Raw genomic sequence first — 22,203 nt, 5'->3', positions numbered from 1 at the left:
CCCATATCCCCCCTCCCCTATATCCCCCTCTCCCGTATCACCTGATCACTGCCTGATGTCTAACCATGCATGCTTCATTGTGTATCGCAGGACCAAACGTCCAGGCACCCATCCCCGCAGATGCAGACCGCCCGCAGGATTGCCCCTCGGAGACCACAGGAGACGGAGAGACCCGCACCCTCCAGCATGCGACGCCCGCAGGATGCCCTCGGAGACCACGGGAGACGGAGAGACCCGCACCCTCCAGCATGCGACGCCCGCAGGATGCCCCTCGGAGACCACGGGAGACGGAGAGACCCGCACCCTCCAGCATGCGACGCCCGCAGGATGCCCCTCGCACACCACGGGAGACGGAGAGACCTGGAGCAACAGGGAGACGACACCCCCGTCACGTGCGGGAGCGACCACCCAGCGATGAGGGGGGCAGCCACAGGCCCCCGTCACATCCGAGCCAGGACACCACTACCCAGGACACCACTATCCAGGACACCCCTACCCGGGACACCACTACCCAGGACCACCCCTACCCGGGACAGCAACTACCGGGACAGCACTACCCGGGACAAGCACTACCCGGGACAGCACGACCCGGGACAGCACTACCCGGGACAGCACTACCCGGGACAGCACTACCCGGGACAAGCACTACCCAGGACAACCCCTACCCGGGAAGACGAAATACCGGACAGTGACTCAGAGTGGATGGTGGAGACGAACCCCACCCCAAAGTGCCATGGACTCAGAGTGGGACGAAGAGCACGACACAACGCCACTGCTGTCACCAACACCCTCCACCATCGCAGAAACACTCACCACGGTTGGGCACTTTAGTGATGAGGCGTCTGGTACACTCACTGGTGCGCACAACACAGCCGTCCCGGTACAGCAGGTGGAGGTAGGAGCAGCAGAGGGACCGGGCGGTCGAGGGCAGCCCAGGCCAAGCGAACATCTGCCGCCCAGATGGATCCCGGTTCCTGCAGTTACCACACCCACACATAGATCCGATGCAACCACTGACACGGAGACGAGCGAATAGGGTGACGGGTGGCTTGCGGCGGCTGCGGTCGCAGGTGGAGGAGTCCACCCGCGTCCAGGAGCTGGGAGTGGGTCCCCGGTCATGCGTGCCACCCAGGCTGACACCGCACGGGTGGCGTCCGCGGTGGAGGCAATGGGTGGGGCCTTCCGTGTGCAGGCGGCGGTCTGTGGCCCAGGAAATGGCTGCCCTCTCACAGGAGGGCCATGAGCCAGTGCCAGCGCCAGATGGCAGAGGCGCTCAACGCCATAGCCCAGTCCTCAGCACGCCATAGCCCAGTCTCAGCAGGCCATGGCCCAGTCTCAGCAGGCCATGGCCCAGTCTCAGCAGGCCATAGCCCAGTCTCTGCAGGCCATGGCCCAGTCTCTGCAGGCCATGGCCCAGTCATCAGCAGGCCATCGCTGAGGGCATCGGCGCCAGTGGCCCATGTGCGAGCTGGCGTCGCACTGTCGCAGACAGGGTTCGACAACCCCCTTGGGCTCCATGGCTGCAAAACCTGCAGACCCCCTGTCGATACCAGCACGGGGCCTCCAGGACTGGCAGCGCCAGATGTCGGGGGCGCGTCGGATGGCCAGTCCGTTCGCATCCCCCACCCATGTAGAGCCTGGGGGCCATCGGGCACCCCGAGGGAGGAGGACCCCCCTCCCCAACCTCCACCCCGGCACGGCTCCCCCCCAACCTCCACACCCCGGCACGGACCCCCCTCCCCAACCTCCACCCCGGCACGGACCCCCCTCCCCCCAACCTCCACCCCAGCACGGACCCCCCCCCCCAACCCCCAACCTCCACCCCCGGCACGGACCCCCCCCCCCAACCTCCCACCCCCGGCACGGGACCCCCTCCCCAACCTCTACCCCGGCACGGACCCCCCTCCCAAACCCTCCACCCCAGCACGGACCCCCCCCCAAACCCCCAACCTCCATCCCGGCACGGACCCCCCCTCCACAACCTCCACCCCACCACTGACCCCCCCCCACAACCCCCCAACCTCCACCCCCGGCACGGACCCCCTCCCCAACCTCCACCCCGGCACGGACCCCCCCTCCCCAACCCCCAACCTCCACCCCGGCACGGACCCCCCCCCCCCCCACCCTCCACCCCACGGCACGGACCCCCCTCCCGGCACTCCCCGGAGCCCAACCTACTCTAACCACCCCCCCCCCCCCCCCAACGGCCGCACACACACACACACACAAGCCGAGACACACCTCTCCTCAGGCCAATCAGTCTGCGGCCCACGCCATTTCCTGCCCAGAGCCAACCCCCCAGGCCGTCACTCACCTCCCTCGCTGGTCGGCGTGAGCCTGGAGCACCGGGTCACGCCGATGAAAAGGAGGTTTGATTCACGTCGACGTGAACGGTCATCACGTCGACGGGACTTCGGCCCATCCGGAAGGGAGAATATCGCAGGCCGAAAATCGGCTGCCTTGCGCAGACCCGTGACATTCTCCGCGGCAGCAGCGCCATTAACGCCCCGCCGACTTTTCTCCCCTTCGGAGACTTCGGCGGGGGCGGGGGCGGGATTCACGGCGGCCAACGGCCATTCTCCGACCCGGCGGGGGGGTCGGAGAATGACGCCCGAGGATCCTTCGGGAATTCGGGGACTTTTCGGGGTACAAGCTCAATATGGGGAAGAGCGAGCTGTTCGTAGTTCAGCTAGGGGACCAGGAGAGGGGGATTGGCGAGCTCCCACTAAAAAGGGCGGAGAGGAGCTTCAGATATTTGGGGGGTCCGGGTGGCCAGGAACTGGGGGGCCCCTGCATAGGCTTAACTTTACAAGGCTGATGGAGCAAATGGAGGAGGGGTTCAAGAGGTGGGACGCGTTGCCGCTGTCCCTGGCGGGTAGGGTGCAGTCAATCAAAATGACGGTGCTCCCAAGGTTTTTGTTCCTGTTCCAGTGCCTCCCCGTGTTTATCCTGAAGGCTTTTTTCAGGCGGGTTAACAGGAGTATAATGGGGTTTGTGTGGGCGCGATGGACTCCGAGGGTGAGAAAGGTGTTCCTGGAGCGGAGTAGAGATAGGGGGGGGCTGGCGCTGCCCAACCTCTGTGGGTACTACTGGGCCGCCAATGCGACGATGGTGCGCAAGTGGGTGATGGAGCGGGAGGGGGCTGCATGGAAGAGGCTGGAGACGGCGTCCTGTGTGGGTACGATTCTGGGGGCGCTGGCAACGGCGCCGCTGCCGCTCCCTCCAAGGAGGTATACCATGAGCCCAGTGGTGGTGGTGGCCCTCAGAATTTGGGGGCAGTGGAGGCGGCATGGGGGGGGGGGGGAAGTTGGGGCCTTGGCATGGACCCCATTAGGGGGGAACCACCGGTTCGCCCCAGGAAGAACAGGTGGAGGGTTTTCGGGGTGGCACAGGGCAGGGATACGAAAGTTGGGGGACCTGTTTGTGGACGGGAAGTTCGTGGGCTTGGGTGAGCTGGAGGGGAAGTACGGGCTCCCCCGGGGAACACCTTCAGGTACTTACAGGTAAGGGCATTTGCCAGACGGCAGGTGGTGGAATTCCCGCGGCAACTGCCACACACAGTAAAGAACAGGATGCTCTCGGGGGGGTGGGTGTGAGGGGGAAGATCTCGGAAACTTACCAGGTGATGCAGGAGGAGGAGGAGGCCTCGATGGTGGAGTTGAAAGGTAAGTGGGAGGAGGAGTTGGGAGAGGAGATCGAAGAGGGGACGTGGGCAGATGCCCGAGGGAGGGTGAACCCTTCCTCTTCGTGCGCGAGGCTCAGCCTCATACAGTTTAAGGTGCTGCACAGGGCACACATGACCGGGACAAGGATGAGCCGATTCTTTGGGGGTGAGGACAGGTGTGTTAGGTGCTCAGGGAGCCCAGCAAATCACACCCATATGTTCTGGGCATGACCAGCGCTGGAGGAATTTTGGAAGCGCGTAGCGAGGGTGGTAGGATCCAGGGTCAAACCGGGCTGGGGGCTCGCAATATTTGGGGTGGCAGAGGAGCCGGGAGTGCAGGAGGCGAAAAAGGCCGGAATTCTGGCCTTTGCGTCCCTTGTAGCCCGGCGAAAAATTCTCCTTCAGTGAAAAGATGCGAGGCCCCCAAGCGTGGAATCCTGGATCAGCGATATGGCAGGGTTCATTAAATTGGAGAGGGTGAAATTTGCCGTGAGAGGGTCGGTACAAGGGTTCTTTAGGCGGTGGCAACCTTTCTTAGACTTTCTGGCAGAACGATAGACATTGGTCAATGGCAGCAGCAGCTCGGGGGGGGGGGGGGGGATTTACTTTATTTTTGTTTATGGTATTTACACTGGAGGGTCTGAGGGGGTGTATACACCAGTTGTGTTAAGTCAGGGTGTTAATGTTAATTTATTATTTATGTACAGGGGGGAGGGATTTGGGGGGTTGCTTTTTTAGATTGTGTTTTGTACTTTACCCTGTTGGGTTCTTTTCTCTTTCTCATTTTGTTATTGATATTTTATGAAAACCTTTAATAAAAATTATTTAAAAAAAAAGAATCATAGAATCGTGATCAACAGCGAGGTATAAAGGGGAAACAACCACTGATCTGCCTGCGGGACTCATGGAATACACGCCTGCCAGGTAGGGGGCGGCGGCTAACTACCTAGGCCTCATTAAGGCAGGGGATGAAAACAGGCTTAACTCACGCCTGATCAGATCTATTCTCCCAGCGAGGTCAGCACTGGGAGTGAGATGCTGTACTAAGCATGTAATTGTAAATATGTAAATAAATTCACCTTTGTTAACGACAGCTTCCTTATGAATTATTAAACTGGCGATGAGGATTCACCCATCGATTCGCCTGTCATTTCATTTCATTTCATTTTCATTTCATTTCATTTTCATTTCAGTTAGTATTAAGTGTGGAATGGTAAATCATTTAAGATGCGGTTGTTCGTAAAATTGGATACCTTTGATGCGGGGCTGGAGGATTGGAATCAGTATGCAGAGCGCATGAGGTACTTCTTTCGAGCAAATGGTACGGGGAGGGGGGGCTGCAGGGGAGACCAAAATTAAGTTCTCCCTCTGACCGCCTGCAGGGCCCATACATTTGGAATCAACAATGTTTGACCAACCCGGCTGCACCGGATTCCAGGTTGTTTGATGAACTTGTTGCAATGGTTTCAGACCATGATGACCCCAAACCGTCTGTGATTGTACAAAGGTACCGATTTAAATGCCAATATGTTCCACTGGTGAGTCGGTTACAGACTCATTAACTCGTTTGAGACGCTTGGATGAGTCCTGCAGGCTCGGGCCGTCCCTCTCAGAAATGTTACAGGACAGACTCTTGTGTGGTATCAATAATTCGGCCACTCAACAGAAGCTGTTAACGGAAAGTACGCTGGATTTAAAGAGTGTCATTGAACTTTCCCTCTCTGCTGAACATGCAGAGAAGGGGGAATTACGAAAGGTGCATTGATAATGATGTGCATAGTTTGGGTCGCCCTCTCATTCAGATTCCATATCAGTCATGGAACGGTGCGGGTCCGGCCAGAGCTCCTCTGGCAGAGCAGCCCCCAAGGCAGGTTTGTGGCGGAGTTTGTATTGCAGGCACTGCTGTAGCCCAGTGGGATACTCTTCACCGAGGAGGATGATGAGAACTGGCCATTGTGGTCAATGGTCTCGTAAAGGTCAGGGCAGCTTGGAGCAGAGCAGAACATACCGCCTGCGACAACAGCAGCGGTCGCCCCGACGAGGGCTTAACATGTGGACTTAGCAAGATGACAACGACTGCTTGATGCAGTTGAATTGTGTGTTGTCTCCGAAGGTCACACTGATTTTGATTTACTTTGTAAATGTATGGACTCCCAGTACCAATGGAAATAGATATGGGGGCTGCCGTCTCCATTGTGGACCTCCGCACTTTCCAACGGTTGTGTGTGGGAATCATACCGCTGACCTTAGGGATACCAAGGCTCATCTGGCCACCTATATGGGGGAATCGTTAAGAATTGTAGGGATCATCGTGACACCGGCCGTGTATGGGCCACCGGCAGTCCGCCTACCCCTAGTGGTTGTACATGGTCCAATCCAGATTTACTGGGAAGAAACTGGTTGCAGGTCCTTCAAGTCGATTGGCAGCAAATCTTTCAAGTGGGCTTCAGCAATCTTAATGACATGTTGAATAACTATCCGGAAGATTTTCAGGAAGGCCTGGGCAGGATTAAGGATACCAGAGCCCATATCTATGTTGATCCTTCTGCTCAGCCCCAGTACCTCCGGGCGAGGCCAGTTCCGTATGCGCTACTTCCTAAGCTGGACTCAGAACTACAATGGTTGCAAGATCTGGGAGTCATCCCACACTTTGCATAATGGACTGTGCCGGTGCTGCCAGTGATGGAGTCTGATAAATTGTCCGGCTGTGTGGGAACTTCAAGCTTACTGTAAACAGGGTTTTGCAATTGGATTGCTATCTGCTGCCCCGGGTTGAAGATTTATGTACTCGGCTGGCCAGTGGCTTTTTGTTCACAAAGCTCGATATGAACCTACAGGAGGAGCTTGACCTGGAGTCTCAAAGGTTTGCCATGATAAATACACATTGCAGATTGTTTGAATACACCCGCCTTCCATTTGGAGTTATGTTGGTCCCAGCGATATTTCGGTGAGTGATGGAGAACATTTTACAGGGCTTGCCAAAAGTGGCCGTCTACTTAGTTTAAAAAATTTTTTTTCCAATTAAGGGCCATTTTGCGTGGCCAATCCACCTATCCTGCACATCTTTTTTTGTGTTGTGGGGGCGAAACCCACGCAAACACGGGGAGAATGTGCAAACTCCACACGGACAGTGACCCAGAGCCGGAATTGAACTTGGGACCTCGGAGCCGTGAGGCTGCAGTGCTGACCACTGTGCTACCGTGCTGGCGGCTGTCTACTTAGTTGACGTTCTTATCACTGGCTCCACAGAGCAGGAGCACATGGAAAATCTCCAGGAGATACTCCGCTGCTTTGTCCATGTGGGCGCCCGACTAAAACGAAGCAAATGCGTTTTCCGTGATAAGGCCATGATCAACCTTGGATATCATGGGGATACTGAGGGCTGCACCCCGTCGAGGACAAAGTCCAGACTAGAAAGGAGGCCCCCACATCGCGGAACGACACTGAACACCGGTCCTTTTTAGGCCTTGTTAAGTATCACGGCAAGCTTATTGCAAACCTGGCCTCTCTATTGGCCCCCATTGCACGCGTTGTTACGGAAAGATCAGAAATGGTGCTGGGGTGCGTCGTAGGACGAGGCAGAAGCATTTGTAGTTGTAAAGAGGCGCTTATCCTCCAAACAACTCTTGACACACTATGACCTGACGAGACCATAATTTTAAAGTGCGATGCTTCCCCTTATGGCATCGGGGCAGTGTTGGACCACGTGTGGAGTGACAGAACGGAATGCCCCATTGCTTGCCCCATTGCGTTTGCCTCGAGAACCTTGGCGGACGCCGCGTGGTTATCTTTGGAATTAAAAAATTCCATCGGTATGTGTATGGTTGGCATTTTGTTCTCATAATGGACCACAAGCCGTTGCTCGGCCTATTCCAGGAGGACAAGAGCACCCCGCCTGTTGCGTCAGCCAGGAACCAGCGGTGGGCACTCCTGCTTGTCACTTACGAGTACACTTTTCAACACCATTTGGGTACCAGGATCGCCCATGCAGATGCATGTTGTCAGTTGCCTGTGAGCGCCCCGTCCCCATGTGTGGTGAATGAGGTGATTGTGACCTTACTGGTGACGGTTGCTCAAGTACATGCAGAGGGACCCGCCATTGGCGAACCTTCGCCTTCCTTCCTCAGCGGCGGTAAAATGGCTTTTCACCGTCTCTGTGACCCTTTGCTCAAATGTTCTCTGAGCTGAGCTTGGAGGATGGAGTGATATTGTGGGATTCTCAGGTGCTCAATTCTCCTCAGGGACAGGAAGCCCTGTTGCAGGATTTGCACGCTGGCCATCAGGAGCTTCCTAAATGAAAATGTTGGCACAAAGCTATGTTTGGTTGCCGGGTATCGGTGCAGAAATCGAGCGAATGGTACAAAACAGCCTAGTATGCTGGGAATTGCAGAATCTACCCTGGTCAGCATCTCTCCACCCGTGGGAATGGCCGAGTCGTCCATGGATTTTGCCTCCACGTGGATTTTGCTGGGCCATTCATGGGCTCTATGTTTTTAATAATTGTGGGCATCCACTCCAAATGGCTGGAAATCTTCAGAATGTCTTCCAGGGCTATTATTGAGAAGGTCAGGGGATCTTTATGTACTAACGGACTTCTGGAGGTGCTGGTTACGAAAAATGGAACTCCTTTCACCAGTGAGGACTTTGTCATTTTTATGCACCGCAATGGCACATCTGTACAGCGCTATATCATCCTTCCTCGAATGGACTGGCAGAGAGGGTGGTGCAAACTTTTAAATAAGGTTTGAAAAAGCTGTAAACATTCTTTTGTTTTAAAAGTACTTTAGATCTCTGTTGCATCACACCTGTAGAGTGGGCCCTTGTGCTCCCCATGACCAAAATCTATTCAAAGTTGTGAGTCAGATGAACTCCATTATACACTTTGGGGTTCTCTAAACCCTGGCCCGTAATACAATTCATAATTTTATTCTACTATTTTCTTCATTGCTTTAATACAATTAAGTTGATTAATAGACCACTTCAGAGGGCATTTAAAAGTCATTGCTCAAGTCTGTAGGCACATCAGGATGAGGATGATAAGGGCATCAATTAACCTGATGTATTTTTACACAATTCAGTGTAGTTTCATTTTCAGCATTACTAAAACTAGATTTTTTATTCCAGATTATTTAATTCATCGAATTTAAATCCCCCAGATGTTGTGGTGGGATTTGAACTCATATCTCTGTAACATTAGTCCAGGCCTCTGACTTACTAGTTCAGTAACATCACCATTATGCTACCATTCCCATGTTGAAACAATTAAAATTGGAGATGCTCAAGAAGCCACAATAAGAAGAGGACAGATATCTCAGAGCATTGTGCGTTGGAGGGGATTAAAGAAACAGCAAGTGGCAAAGCCATGGAGGGATTTAAAGGCAAGGATAAGAGTTTGAAAACCGAGGCATTGCTCAACTGGTATCTAATGTAGTTCAGCGGGCACAGAGGTGATGGGTGAACAAGGACTAGGTGTGAATAAGTACATGGACTGCGGAGATTTGGATGACCTCAGGCTTACAGAGGGTATACCTTGGGATCTGTCCCAAGGTATACCCTCTGTCCCCCTCATCCAATGCATTAGGATGAGGGGTTTCAGCAGCATTTGAGGTGAGGTGGGGCAGAGTCCTGCAATGTTAAATGTATGGAAATAGACAGTCTTAGTGTTGGAGCAGGTATGTGGCAGAAGCTCAGAGGTTGCAAACAGTCTGGTTAAGCCTCAGACAGTTGCCAGAGTGGGGGCTGGACTCTGGAGATAGAGATAGAGATGAGGTTTGCAGCAGGGTATGAATATAATGGCTTTGGTTTAATTGGAGGCGATTTCTATTCATTCAGTACTGGAGATCAGACAAGCAATTTGATAATTTAGCAACAGTGGAAGAGTTGAGAGAGACAGAGGGCTGGATTCTCCGATTTTGAGGCTATGCCCGGAGCATGTGTCTAGTCTTATGACCAAAGATTGGGCACCGTCCACGCACCGATGCTCCGCCCAGTGGGAAGCTAGCAGCCGCATCACGTAAAGCCCCCGGCTTTACCTGCAGATACGGACGGAGAACTGTCGGGTACAAGGCCACGCATACGGACGGCGGCGACCTGCGGCGGTCGCGCTGTCCAAGATGGCGCTGGCCGTGCGTGGACTCGGCCTGCCAGATAGTGCCCCGCTGTAACCCCCCTCCCCACCCCCGGACCATCCTCCACCAGTCCCCACCGAAACCCCCCAGCCAGGTTGATGAAACCTCAGACCACAAGTGATCCACGCCGTCAGGAAGTCGGCCCATCAGGGGTTGAGCATATGGAGAGGGCCTTCAGGTGATGTCCTGAGGCCGTCCCAACGGCGTGCGACGTACTCAGCGATGACACCGTTTTGGAGGGGGCGGAGCATGTGAAAAACAACGCCACCCCTAATTTCAGCATCAAAACAAATTCTCCGGCCAATCGCCGAATGCGATTTCGGCGTCGGCAATCGGAGAATCCAGCCGAGTGGTGATGCAGAGCTGGGTGCCATCAACATATATGAAATTTCAGATTTCCAACAATGCAGCCTCTTACCCAGCTCTCCCAAAAATGTTCAAATCCCTTAATCTGTTTGCCACCTCATTCACAGCACAGATACCACAGTGGATAAATTTAAACAACATGCACTGTTAAAATAATTCTGCCTTTCCAATCCCTGAATAGTGTTTGACACAGTTCGCCATATTATCATAATTTTAATCTATTGTCCAGCTTTGTTGGACTGGTTTATTGTGTGTCCATTCTTTTTTTTTCTTTTTTCTTCTTCTAAAAATTTAGAGTACCCAATTTTTTTTTTCTAATTAAGGGGCATCATTGTATTGCGGGGATAAATGTTCGTTCGGATACCAGGAATAACTTTCCAGCTCTTCATTGAAATCTTTTTGATTTTGCTCATTTAAGTGACGTGGGTGTTGCTGGTTAGGCCAGCACTTATTGCCCATCCCAAATTGCCCTTCAGAATGTAGTGATCTGTCTTATTGAACCACTGCAATCAATGTGGCGTAGGTATACCCAGTGATGCTAAGGAGGATTTTGACCCAGCGACAGTGAAGGAACAACGATATTTTTCAAGTCAGAATGGTGAGTGACTAGGACGAGCGGTTCCAGGTAGTGATGCTCCCATGTATCTGCTGCTATCGGCTGCCCTTGGCCTTCGAGATGGTAGTGGTCGTGGGTCTGGAAGGTGCGATCTGAGAAGCCTTGGTGAGTTCCTGCAGTGCATCTTGCAGCTGGTACACACTGCTGATACAGTGCGACAGTGGTGGAGTGAGTAAAGGGTACCAATCAAGCAGGCTGCTTTGTCCTGGATGGTTTAGAGCTTCTTTAGTGTTGTTGGAGCTGCACTCATCCAGGAAAGTGGAGAGTATTCCATCATAAAATATTTGAATTAGTACTATAGGATCTATTACATCTGCCAAAGCAGGCAGATTGGGCCTCAGTTGAAGACTCTTCTGAAGAACTAGATGGATCGGGTTCAAGCTTAAAAAAGGAATTGCACAGGTTGGTTAGTTTTGCTCATTCCACTGTCACTTGCATCTGCTTTTCATGGGCCCTCATCGTTGTTGGCTACTGTCTTACTCTTAATATGTTGATTAAATATGTATTATCAGTCTTTACATTATTTGAACCTAAAAAACTATGATCAAAACCATCAACATTTTCCATTCCAGTGACCACGGTTAATTTTCCTTCCTCATCTCCCTTGGAGGCCTTTGAAAAGGTGCTTCTGCTCCACTGTCCAACTTGGCAGTTCTCACACAGCTGTACTTTTACTTATCAATTTGTAATCAAAACATCTCCAGAAAAGGCTTCACTTATCACACCAACACTGATGTGGACTGGGGTGGGCACAGTAAGAAGTCTTAAAACACCAGGTTAAAGTCCAACAGGTTTGTTTCGAATCACTAGCTTTCAGAGCACTGCACCTTCCTCAGGTGAATGAAGAGGTAGGTTCCAGAAACATATATATATAGACAAAGTCAAAGATGCAATACGTTACTTTGAATGCAAGTTTTTGCAGGTAATTAAGTCTACAGGTCCAGACGGAGCAACTGGATAGAGGGATAATCACAGGTTAAAGAGGTGTGAATTGTCTCAAGCCAGGACAGTTGGTAGGATTTCACTAGCCCAGGCCAGATGGTGGAGGGTGAATGTAATACAACATGAATCCAAGGTCCTGGTTGAGGCTGTACTCATGTGTCCGGAACTTGGCTAACTCCAAGTTACTTGTGGTGAACCCAAGGATCCTTGTTTGGCCATCTCCTTTTCTAGAAGCAATCCCAGCATTGACAATCATGAGGTCACCTTCTAAATGTACTCCACGCCAAGCTCTAACTCTCCACCCTCTTTCTCCATTACCTTAGTGTCAAACTATCTGTCTGACATCCAATCATGAATAAACCGCAACACAAAAAAATGTATTACTATATTACAATTAGGTTTTTTCATTCTTTCACAGGATGTGGGTATCATTAGCTAGGCCAGCATTTGTTGCCCATCCCTAATTGCCCTTGAGAAGATGGTGATGAGCCGCCTTGTTGAACCGCTATCGTCCCCGTGATGTAGGTACACTCCCAGTGCTGTTTGGGAGGGATTTCAATGTCGCTACAATGCATGAGTAAAGAAGTCATCGACACGTTTTGTCATTTTCCATTCCATACTCAAAACTAGGTCTCTTTCCTTCATCCCTTGCATTTGTCAACAAAATGATCACTCTGAGGAGTTGAACATGTCTGTGGAGGAAATGGCTTGAATGGAACAGTACAATAGAGGATCAGGGTTTTGGGTTTTCAGTTAATTGTGTAGATTTTATTGTTCAGCACACTTTTTTTGGCCTAATGAAGTATTTTAATTACTGTTTTTTAAATTACTTTCATTATGTCTAACACCAGAATTTCACAAATAGCGAGGATTCAAAGGGCACATTTAATTTAAACAGTATAACTCAAGAAAGAAATCAATCAAAATTCTGAGATATTATTCCAATTAAAAGGAAATTCCATTGAAACTTTAAATATTTAGAATTATGTGCAAAATATTTGAGTTTGTGATGGTGCAAAAGTCTTGAGATGAAAAGGTAAAATACAATCTACTGTCTCAACTGAAGAAACAAAATGTAGCTTTATTTTAAAAGTAAATGGCCACATTTTCATCCTAAAAGGACAGAATTTTTCCAGTACCTGATTCTCTCCACCATCAATGTAAAATGCAAAACTCAGCAAACATCCTATCAACTATTTCTTAGAAAGGTTACATAGACGCCATGTAGATAAAAGTTAACTATACAGCACCTGTACCTTCGATCAACAATTCTTGACCATGGCTGCCCAACAGAGTTCTTGAAAGAAATGGAGCAAAATCCACAAAGATCTCACGTAACAGTGGAGCAACCTTTTCTAGGGCTCGTTCAAGTTTTGCTGTGATGCTGTTTTGAAATAGAAAAAATATGCTCATAAAATTGCATCATGTCCCAGAATTACATCGTATGTTATAACACAGAAACAGGCTGTCTAGTTCAATAGGTCCATGTCAGTGTTTGTGAACATTCTGCCACCTTACTTCATTACACTCCATCAACATATGCTATTCCTTTCTCTCTTATCTACTTATCTAGCTTCCCTTTAAACGCATCTACGCAATTCAGTTCAATTAATGAGTTTTACATTCTCATCACTCTAAGTTAATCCACTTAAATTTGTACTACATAGGTTCTGAACCGTGATTTGAAATGTTCTTGTTGGTTTGAACTATTTTGGTTTTGCCTGAAACATTCGTCTTGAATTAGAGTTCATAGTATTGTATAGTACAGTATAATTTGAACATCTCAAGATTGAAAATTATTGGTGTTTATCATAAACACATAAGCATAAAAACAAATCCTAAAGTTTTCTTTTTTATTTTGTTTTCCCTCTTCTACTGAAAATGCTGCCTCCCATGTGAACTCACAGCCTTCCAGAACTTGTCTCAAGTGGTCATTCTTCATCTCTCAGTTTAGGCAATGAATTCTGCTGATGCAACTGTAATGCAATTCTGGAGTGGTGTGAGGGAGGAATCAAAGATCGTCTCAATTTGGCAGTCCTTAGTAACCACAAACACCTTTTTAGCAAGGGTCATTGTATATGATTTGAAATGTTGAGCCTAACATCAGTAGTGGAGAAAATGCTAAATTCAACAATAAAGGATGTGATAACAGGCAATTTAGAAAATATAAACAGAATTAGACAAAGTCAATGTGGATTCATGAAAGGAGAATCATATTTGACAAGCTTACTGGAGTTTTTTTGAGGATGTAACGAGCAGAATAGATAAGGCAGAACCACTGGATGCAATGTATTTGGATTACCAGTGTTGGGAAAACAAAGCTAGCTTTAAGAGATTTACATTTGTATTGGTAAATATTAGAAATAAGGTATAATTTTAAGTGGGTTTAATTTAATGTTTCTGTGCCTGGAGGATGAAAACATAGCCAGATTCATGCTGGACAAAGGTGTTTTTATGTGTGGAGGTTGGGTGAAATTCCCACTGTGATCCTACTGTGCTTATGGTGGTTTATGGTGTGAAGAGTAAATATAAATAAATTGTTGCTCAGCAACAGGAGGCCACTTTCCACAAGAAAGGGATTTCCTTTGTTTTTAGTTTTAACTAGAAGCAGAGCAGTTGCAGACAGGACACTGGGGAGTGAACAGCTCTCAACCCTGTCAGGAGAATCTGGAGAGGATAATGGAGTTGCAAAGATGCAAGCCTCCTGAGGAAAAATATATCATCCAGATAACCAGGGAATTGGGACAGAAAGAATGTTTAAGATGACTGCAGATAAGAGAACAGAGATCACGATATTGTTCAGAAGGATCCAAGGAAGAGTAAACAAAGGGTTGAGTTCAAAAGTGATGCCATTTTTGCTACAGTCTGGGAATCAAGAGTTACAACAATTGTGAACAGTTTGCACAGCAGTTAAGACAAATACATTTTAAAGGGGTTGTTGTAAAATCAAGGCCTGAATTAGTTATTGCAAGTGGTGTGGAAGATTTGTTGAAAAATGTTGTTTAGAAAACGTGGTCTGGATTTTGGAATGCAAACCGCTTAGGGAAAGAATTATTAAGAGAGTAGATTTTAAAAAATGTTTTTGGGAGTGGAGTTTGGAAACTATCATGTGACAATCATCTAAGGGGATTTTGAGAAGAGATCCACAGACAGTAACTTGGGTTAAAAGGGATGTTTTGTGATCATGAGACCACTGTAGTTTGAGATATGCTTTGTGATCAGTGTTACTCCTGTAATTTAAGTGTAATAGTTAAGTCAAGGGGGAATAAAGGAGTATTTTCACATCTAATTTTGTTCTTGTTGTTAAAACGAATTAGTAGCCCTGTTTTGTGAAAAACAAAGTAAAAGTTATGGGGCGCGATTCTCCGCTCCCGCGCCGGTTTGGAGAATCGCCTGGGTCGCCAAATTTTCCCGCCACGCCGGTCCGACGCCCTCCCGCGATTCACGGAAGCGGCCAGAACGGCACAATCGTGATTTGCGCGGCACGGTCCAGTGAATCGCCCGAGACAGCCAAAATGGCGATTCACCAGTACCCCCGCGATTCTCAGTACCGGATGGGCCGAGCGGCCTGCCCAAAACGGCGGGTTCCCCCCGGCGGCGTCCACACCTGGTCGCTGCCGGCGGGAACAGCGCGGGAACGCTGGGGGGGGGGGGGGCCAGCGGGGGGTGGAGGGGGGGATCCTGCACCGGGGGGGGGGGGGGGGCTCAAATGGGGTCTGCCCACCGATCATCGGGCCGGCCTCTCTGAAGGAGGACCTCCTTTCTTCCGCAGCCCCGCAAGATCCGTCAGACATCTTCTTGCGGGGCGGACTCGGAGAGGACGGCAACCACGCATGCGCGGGTTACGCCAGTTATGCGGCACCGGCCGTGTCATGTATGCGACGCCAAGGCCTGGCGCGCGTAAATGACGCGGCGCCGCTCCTAGCCCATTATCGGGTCCTGAATCGGTCGGGATAGGGGCCGTTTCGCGCCGTCGTGAACCTCAATAGTGTTCACGACGGCGCAAACACTCTCCCTCCATTTCGGAGAATCCCGCCCATGGTCTTTTGAGCCAGAGTTCCATCCTGGGATCTTCTCATCCAGTTATGACACCAACTGAGATTGTAACATCAGAATGCTTTTGCGTGGGTTTCCTCCGGGTGCTCCGATTTCCTCCCACAGTCCAAGGGTGTGCAGGGTAGCTGAAATGGCCAGGCTAAATTGCCCCTTAGTGTCCAAACGTTTAGGTGGGGTAACTGGATTATGGGGATAGGGTGGAGGTGTGGGCTTAAGTAGGGTGTTCTTTCCAAGTGCTAGTGCAGACTCGATGGGCCGAATGGCGTCCTTCTGCACTGTAAATTCTATGATTCTCTAAAGTCCCACATAAGAGTTTAGTGTGCAAAATTAAAGCACATGGATTAGGCGTCATATATTGGCATGAATTGAGAATTGGTCAGCAAACAAGAAACACAGTAAAAATAAATGGGTATTTTTTGGAGTGGCAGAGGTGACCAGCGGGGTTGAGAAGGACAGATAAAGGAGGACAAGTAGATGTAATAGGTGGGATGCTGCGACCCCCCCGGCCGGGTCGGAGAATCCCCGGGGGGGGGGGGGGGGGGGGGGGGGGGGGGTGGCGTGAATCCCGCCCCGCCGACTGCCGTGTTCTCCGGCGTCGGTTTGCGGGCAGGGCGGGGTTTACGCGGTCCCCCCAGCAATTCTCCGGGCCCCGATGGGCCGGGCGGCAGCCCGTTTTCGGCCAATCCCACTGCCGTAAAATGGTCCATCACGGCAGGACCTGGCTTGTCGGCCGTCTAGTGGGGTCCTCGGGGGGGCGAGGGGAGATCCGGCCCCGGGGGGGGGGGGGGGGGGGGGGCACGGTGGTCTGGCCTGCGATTGGTGCCCACCGATCTGCGGGCGGGCCTGTGTCGTGGGGGCACTCTTTCCCTTCGCGCTGGCCTCTGTAGGGCTCCGTCATGGCCGGCATGGAGAAGAACCCCCCTGCGCATGCGCAGGAAACACGCTGGCGGTTCTGCGCATGCGCGGGACCACGGCGGCGCTTCAGCGCCGGTTGGCATGGCGCCAACCCCTCCGGCGCCGGCCTAGCCCCCGGAAGTGCGGAGGATTCCGCAACTTCCGGTGGCCCGACGCCGGAGTGGTTCACGCCATTCTTGGCGCCGGTGTCAGGCCATCGCACCAAGTACGGGAGAATCCCGCCCAATATTTTTGGATTTCCAAAATGCATTCAATGATGTACTGCAGAAAAGGTTACATAATACAGTAAGAGCCCAAGGTGTTGAGGGCAGAATATTAGCAAATAAAGAATGGCTAACCTATTGAAGACAGAGTTGGGATAAGAGGGGCATTTTCATAATTAGTGGAGTGCCACAGGGATCAGTGCTGGGGCCACAATTATTCACAATATATATTAATGACTTGGACGAGAGAAGTGAATGTATTCTTGCCAAGTTTGCAGATGACACAAAAATAGGTGGAAGGCAAGTGGTGAGGATGACACAAAGACTCTACAGAGGGATATAGACAGGTTAAGTGAATGGAGTATAAAAATAGGGAAGTCTTGCTAAACTATACAAGGCACGAGTTACACTCCCCACAATATTGTGAACAGTTTTGGTCCCTTATGTAAAGAAAGATATACTGGTATTGGAGGCAGTCCAGAGAAGGTTCATTAGGTTGATCCCGGGTATGAAGGGATTTTCTTATGAGGTTGAGTAGATTGACCCTGTACTCATTGGAGTTTAGAAGAATGAGAGGTGACCTTACTGGTATATATAGGATTCTCAGGGAGCTTGACAGGATAGATGCTGAGAGGTCTAAGACCAGAGAGAATAATCTCAGAGTAAGGGGGCATCTACTTAAGACAGAAATGAGGTTGAACTTCTCTGAGGGTAATGAATCTGGGGAATGATTTTGAATCACTAAGGGAATCAAGTTTTTGTAGATGAGGTGGAAAAATGGAATGAGGATTATCATATCAGATCAGTCATGATTTCATTGAATGGTAGAGCAGACTCTCGCTATGAAGGCCAACATACTATCTGCCTTCTTCACTGCATGCTTACTTTCGGCGACTGGTGTATAAGGACACCCAGGTCTCATTGCACATTCCCCTCTCCCAATCTATAGCCATTCAGATAATAATCTGCCTTCCTGTTTTTGCTGCCAAAGTGTATATTCTCATATATTGCATTTTCCCACTCACTGAACGTCCAAATCACACCAAAGCATCTCTACACCCTTCTCACAGCTCACCCTGCCACCCAGCTTTGTGTCATCTGCACATTTTGAGATATTACATTTAGTTCCCTCATCTAAACCATTAATATATATTGAACTGTTGGAGTCCTAGCACTGATCTCTGTGGTACCCCACTAGTCGCTGCCTGCCATTTGGAAAAAGACCAATTTATTCCTATTCCTGTCTGCCAACCAGATTTCTATTCATCTCAATACATTAACTCCAATCCCATGCGCTTTAATTTTCTACACTAATCTTTATGTGGGATCTTGTCAAAAACCATCTGAAAGTCAAAATATACCACATCCATTGGCTCTCCCTCATCAACTTTACTAGATATATACTCAAAGAATTCCAGCTGATTTGTCGAGCATGATTTCCTTTTTGTAAACCCATGCTGACTCTGGCCGATCCTGCCACTGTTTTCCAAGTGCTCTGCTATTAAATCTTTTGTAATGGACTCTAGGATTTCCCCACGATTGACGTCAGGCTGGCTGACCTATAATTCCCTGTTTTCTCTCTACCTCCCTTTTTGGTGTTACATTAGCTACATTTAAATCTGTAGGAACTCTTCCAGAGTATAAAGAATCTTGGAAGATGACTACCAATGCATCCAGCATTTTTAGGGCCACACCCTTAAGTACTCTGGGATGTAGATTATCAGACTCTGGGATTTTTAAACCTTCAATCCCATCAATTTCCCCAACTCCATTTCTCTACTAATACGGATTTCCTTCAGTTCCTCCCGCTCACTAAATCCTGTGCTCCCCAACATATCTGGTATGTTATTTGTGTTCTCCATTGTGAAGACAAAACCAAAATATGCATTTATATGAAGAAGGAACACTGTTCTTATTTTCCTTTCCCTAACTTTCGGAGAATGGGATCAACTGCAGAAGCCATGCTGCTCTCATAACAGATCTGGAAAGGTCAGGGATTAAACCTGCAATTTTCCTGGTCTGCAGAACCCAATGACATTCAAGACATTGTTTTTACCCAAAAATATTTCTTCCAGTCATCTTTGTAAAGTTGTAGCACAAATAAATTGGAATTCATGAGGATAGAAACCAAAGACTGAATTTCACCTCATGTTTTCAGCAGAATCCTCTGGCATTGGAGCAACTGTTTGCACTGCAGGAAGATTTTTGCTGGTAGCACCATTCACAAAACTGGAAGATGAGGATGAGGAAGATGAAGTAGAAGCAGCCTCTGCAGCACCTGTGCAAAAACAGTTCAAGAAATGCCAATACTGCATTATGTCAATTAAAAGCCATACAATCGAACCAGATTAACACGAAAAGTACACCTTTTTGAATGCAGTACAAGTAACAAAGTTGATTTACAATACTAATTTTAAATAATTCTTCCAATATCGCCATTTTATTGTGGGGCAATCGGGGGCGTATTTCCCAAGTTACATTTATTACCGAAGTTATGAAATTGGTTTGTAATAGTTCATACTTTAAATTTAATATTTTTGTAATCTATTAATTACACCTATTTCTCCTTAAATATGTTTCAGTGACAGGTATGGTCCAGTTTGTTGCATTTTCATCTTGGAAACAAAAGGTTGTGAATTCAAACCCCACTCCAGAGACCTCAACGCAAAATCTGAGCTTGCACTCCAATGCAGTGCCGAGCACTGCTGCACAGTCAAAGATGCTGTATTTCGGAAGGCCTTCTGCTCTATCGGGTGGATGTAAAAGATCTCATGGTCCTATTAAAGTTAATCAGCTGATTTCTCCCTAGTGACCAGACAGGTGGATGAGGGTAAAGCAGTTGATGTGGTGTATATGGATTTCAGTACCGCGTTTGATAAGGTTCCCCATGGTAGGCTACTGCAGAAAATACGAAGGCATGGGATTCAGGGTGATTTAGCAGTTTGGATCAGAAATTGGCTAGCTGGAAGAAGACAAAGGGTGGTGGTTGATGGAAAATGTTCAGACTGGAGTCCAGTTACTAGTGGTGTACCGCAAGGATCTGTTTTGGGGCCACTGCTGTTTGTCATTTTTATAAATGACCTGGAGGAGGGCGTAGAAGGATGGGTGAGTAAATTTGCAGATGACACTAAAGTCGGTGGAGTTGTGGACAGTGCGGAAGGATGTTACAAGTTACAGAGGGTCATAGATAAGCTGCAGCGCTGGGCTGAGAGGTGGCAAATGGAGTTTAATGCAGAAAAGTGTGAGGTGATTCATTTTGGAAGGAATAACAGGAAGACTGAGTACTGGGTTAATGGCAAGATTCTTGGCAGTGTGGATGATCAGAGAGATCTCGGTGTCCATGTACATAGATCCCTGAAAGTTGCCACCCAGGTTGAGAGGGTTGTTAAGAAGGCGTACGGTGTGTTAGCTTTTATTGGTAGAGGGATTGAGTTTAGGAGCCATGAGGTCATGTTGCAGCTATACAACACTCTGGTGCGGGCGCATTTGGAGTATTGCGTGCAATTCTGGTCGCCGCATTATAGGAAGGATGTGGAAGCATTGGAAAGGGTGCAGAGGAGATTTACCAGAATGTTGCCTGGTATGGAGGGAAGATCTTATGAGGAAAGGCTGAAGGACTTGAGGCTGTTTTCGTTAGAGAGAAGAAGGTTAAGAGGTGACTTAATTGAGGCATACAACATGATCAGAGGATTGGATAGGGTGAGAGCCTTTTTCCTCGGATGGTGATGTCTAGCACGAGGGGACATACCTTTAAATTGAGGGGAGATAGATATGAGACAGATGTCAGAGGTAGGTTCTTTACTCAGAGAGTAGTAAGGGCATGGAATGCCCTGCTTGCAACAGTAGTGAACTCGCCAACACTAAGGACATTCAAATGATCATTGGATAGACATATGGACAATAAGGGAATAGTGTAGATGGGCTTTAGAGTGGTTTCACAGGTCGGCGCAACATCGAGGGCCGAAGGGCCTGTACTGCGCTGTAATGTTCTATGTTCTAGTGTCCTGGCCAATTTCTATCCACCAACATCATGAAACCGAATGATCTAGTCATTGTCCCATTGCTGTTTGAGGGACCTTGTGTGTTGGCTGCTCTCTTTTCTATATTAAAGCAATTAATACACTTTTAAAAGTATTTCATTGGCTGTTAGACACTCTAAGGTATCTTGAGGTCATGAAAGTAACTATAATAAATGCAATTTCTTTCTATTCCTTATCGAAATAATCACTAAATGTCAACACAAATATTGATTAAGAAGAATATTAATTGCTAAAGATAATGGTCCACAAATTAGAAACATCAACTTTGATGCAAAGTTTAAACTAGCTAGATCATAGAATTCCTACAGTGCAGAAGGAGGCCATTCAGCCAAACAAGTCCATACTGATCCTCTGAAAGAACACCTTACCCAGGCCCCCACCCTATCCCCTGCAATCCTATAACCCCATCTACACTAAGGGGCAATTTATCATGGCCAATCCACCTAACCTGCACATACTTGAACTGTGGGAGGAAACCGGAGCACCCGAAGGAAACCCACACAGACACGGACAGAACACGCAAACAACACACCGACAGGCATCCAAGATCGGAATTGAACCCGGGTCCGTGGCGCTCCGAGGCAGCAGTGCTAACCACTGTGCCCCCGTGCAGTTCTTCCACAGCTACAGAGCAAACAGCATTGTTCTAATTTTGGCTTTCAATTGATAAAATGCTAGTAAAATTAACAAGAACAGTTAGCTCGATTCAACTAAATGGAAAGAAAGTCCCATAGCGAGTGTGTGTAGCCACGTGTTTCCCAGTGCTGACAAACACATGGCTATACAACGCGACTCACGTTGTACAAGGGGCCTCAGCGGGGAATGTGCTTCCGAGGCCACACATAGCCCCCTTTTGTACACTGAGGAGCTCCGCTTGCCAGAATTCCCCAGTGTAGCGAGAGAAAAACGGTGTCCCAATCTCCTAGGCAATCCCCCCGCCCCCCCAACCTCCCTCTCCGCCCTACCATTGTATTGCACCCAGTGTCTCTCTGGGTAAAAAATTGCAGCACTGGAGATGACAAAGAACGTATCAAAATAAATGAAACTAGTTAAAGTACTGAACACTGAATATTCTTTATGTTAGCCATGATGTGGAGATGCCGGTGTTGGACTGGGGTGAGCACAGTAAGAAGTATTACAACACCAAGTTAAAGTCCAACAGGTTTGTTTCAAATCACTAGCTTTCGGAGCGCTGCCCCTTTCTCAGGTGAAATCTTTCCTCATTTCACCTGAGGAAGGAGCTGCGCTCCGAAAGCTCGTGATTCGAAACAAA

At 49.0% G+C, this 22,203-nt stretch overlaps 1 protein-coding gene across 1 annotated transcript in view; it reads right to left on the bottom strand.

The window, feature by feature from the left end:
- The window catches only part of nbeaa (neurobeachin a), a 1,435,335-nt gene that overhangs the window by 873,665 nt on the left and 539,467 nt on the right, over positions 1-22,203 (bottom strand). The window contains exons 31-33 of the mRNA XM_072477018.1: positions 21,189-21,216; positions 11,504-11,514; positions 7,388-7,401 (exon numbers count right to left, since the gene is read on the bottom strand). Of these exons, the coding sequence (XP_072333119.1) occupies positions 7,388-7,401; positions 11,504-11,514; positions 21,189-21,216 (53 nt within the window). The remainder of the gene's footprint in view (positions 1-7,387; positions 7,402-11,503; positions 11,515-21,188; positions 21,217-22,203) is intronic.

This window comes from Scyliorhinus torazame, chromosome 15 (assembly GCF_047496885.1).
Source record: "Scyliorhinus torazame isolate Kashiwa2021f chromosome 15, sScyTor2.1, whole genome shotgun sequence".
NCBI lineage: Eukaryota > Metazoa > Chordata > Chondrichthyes > Carcharhiniformes > Scyliorhinidae > Scyliorhinus > Scyliorhinus torazame.
This window is presented reverse-complemented; position numbering and strand designations above follow the sequence as displayed.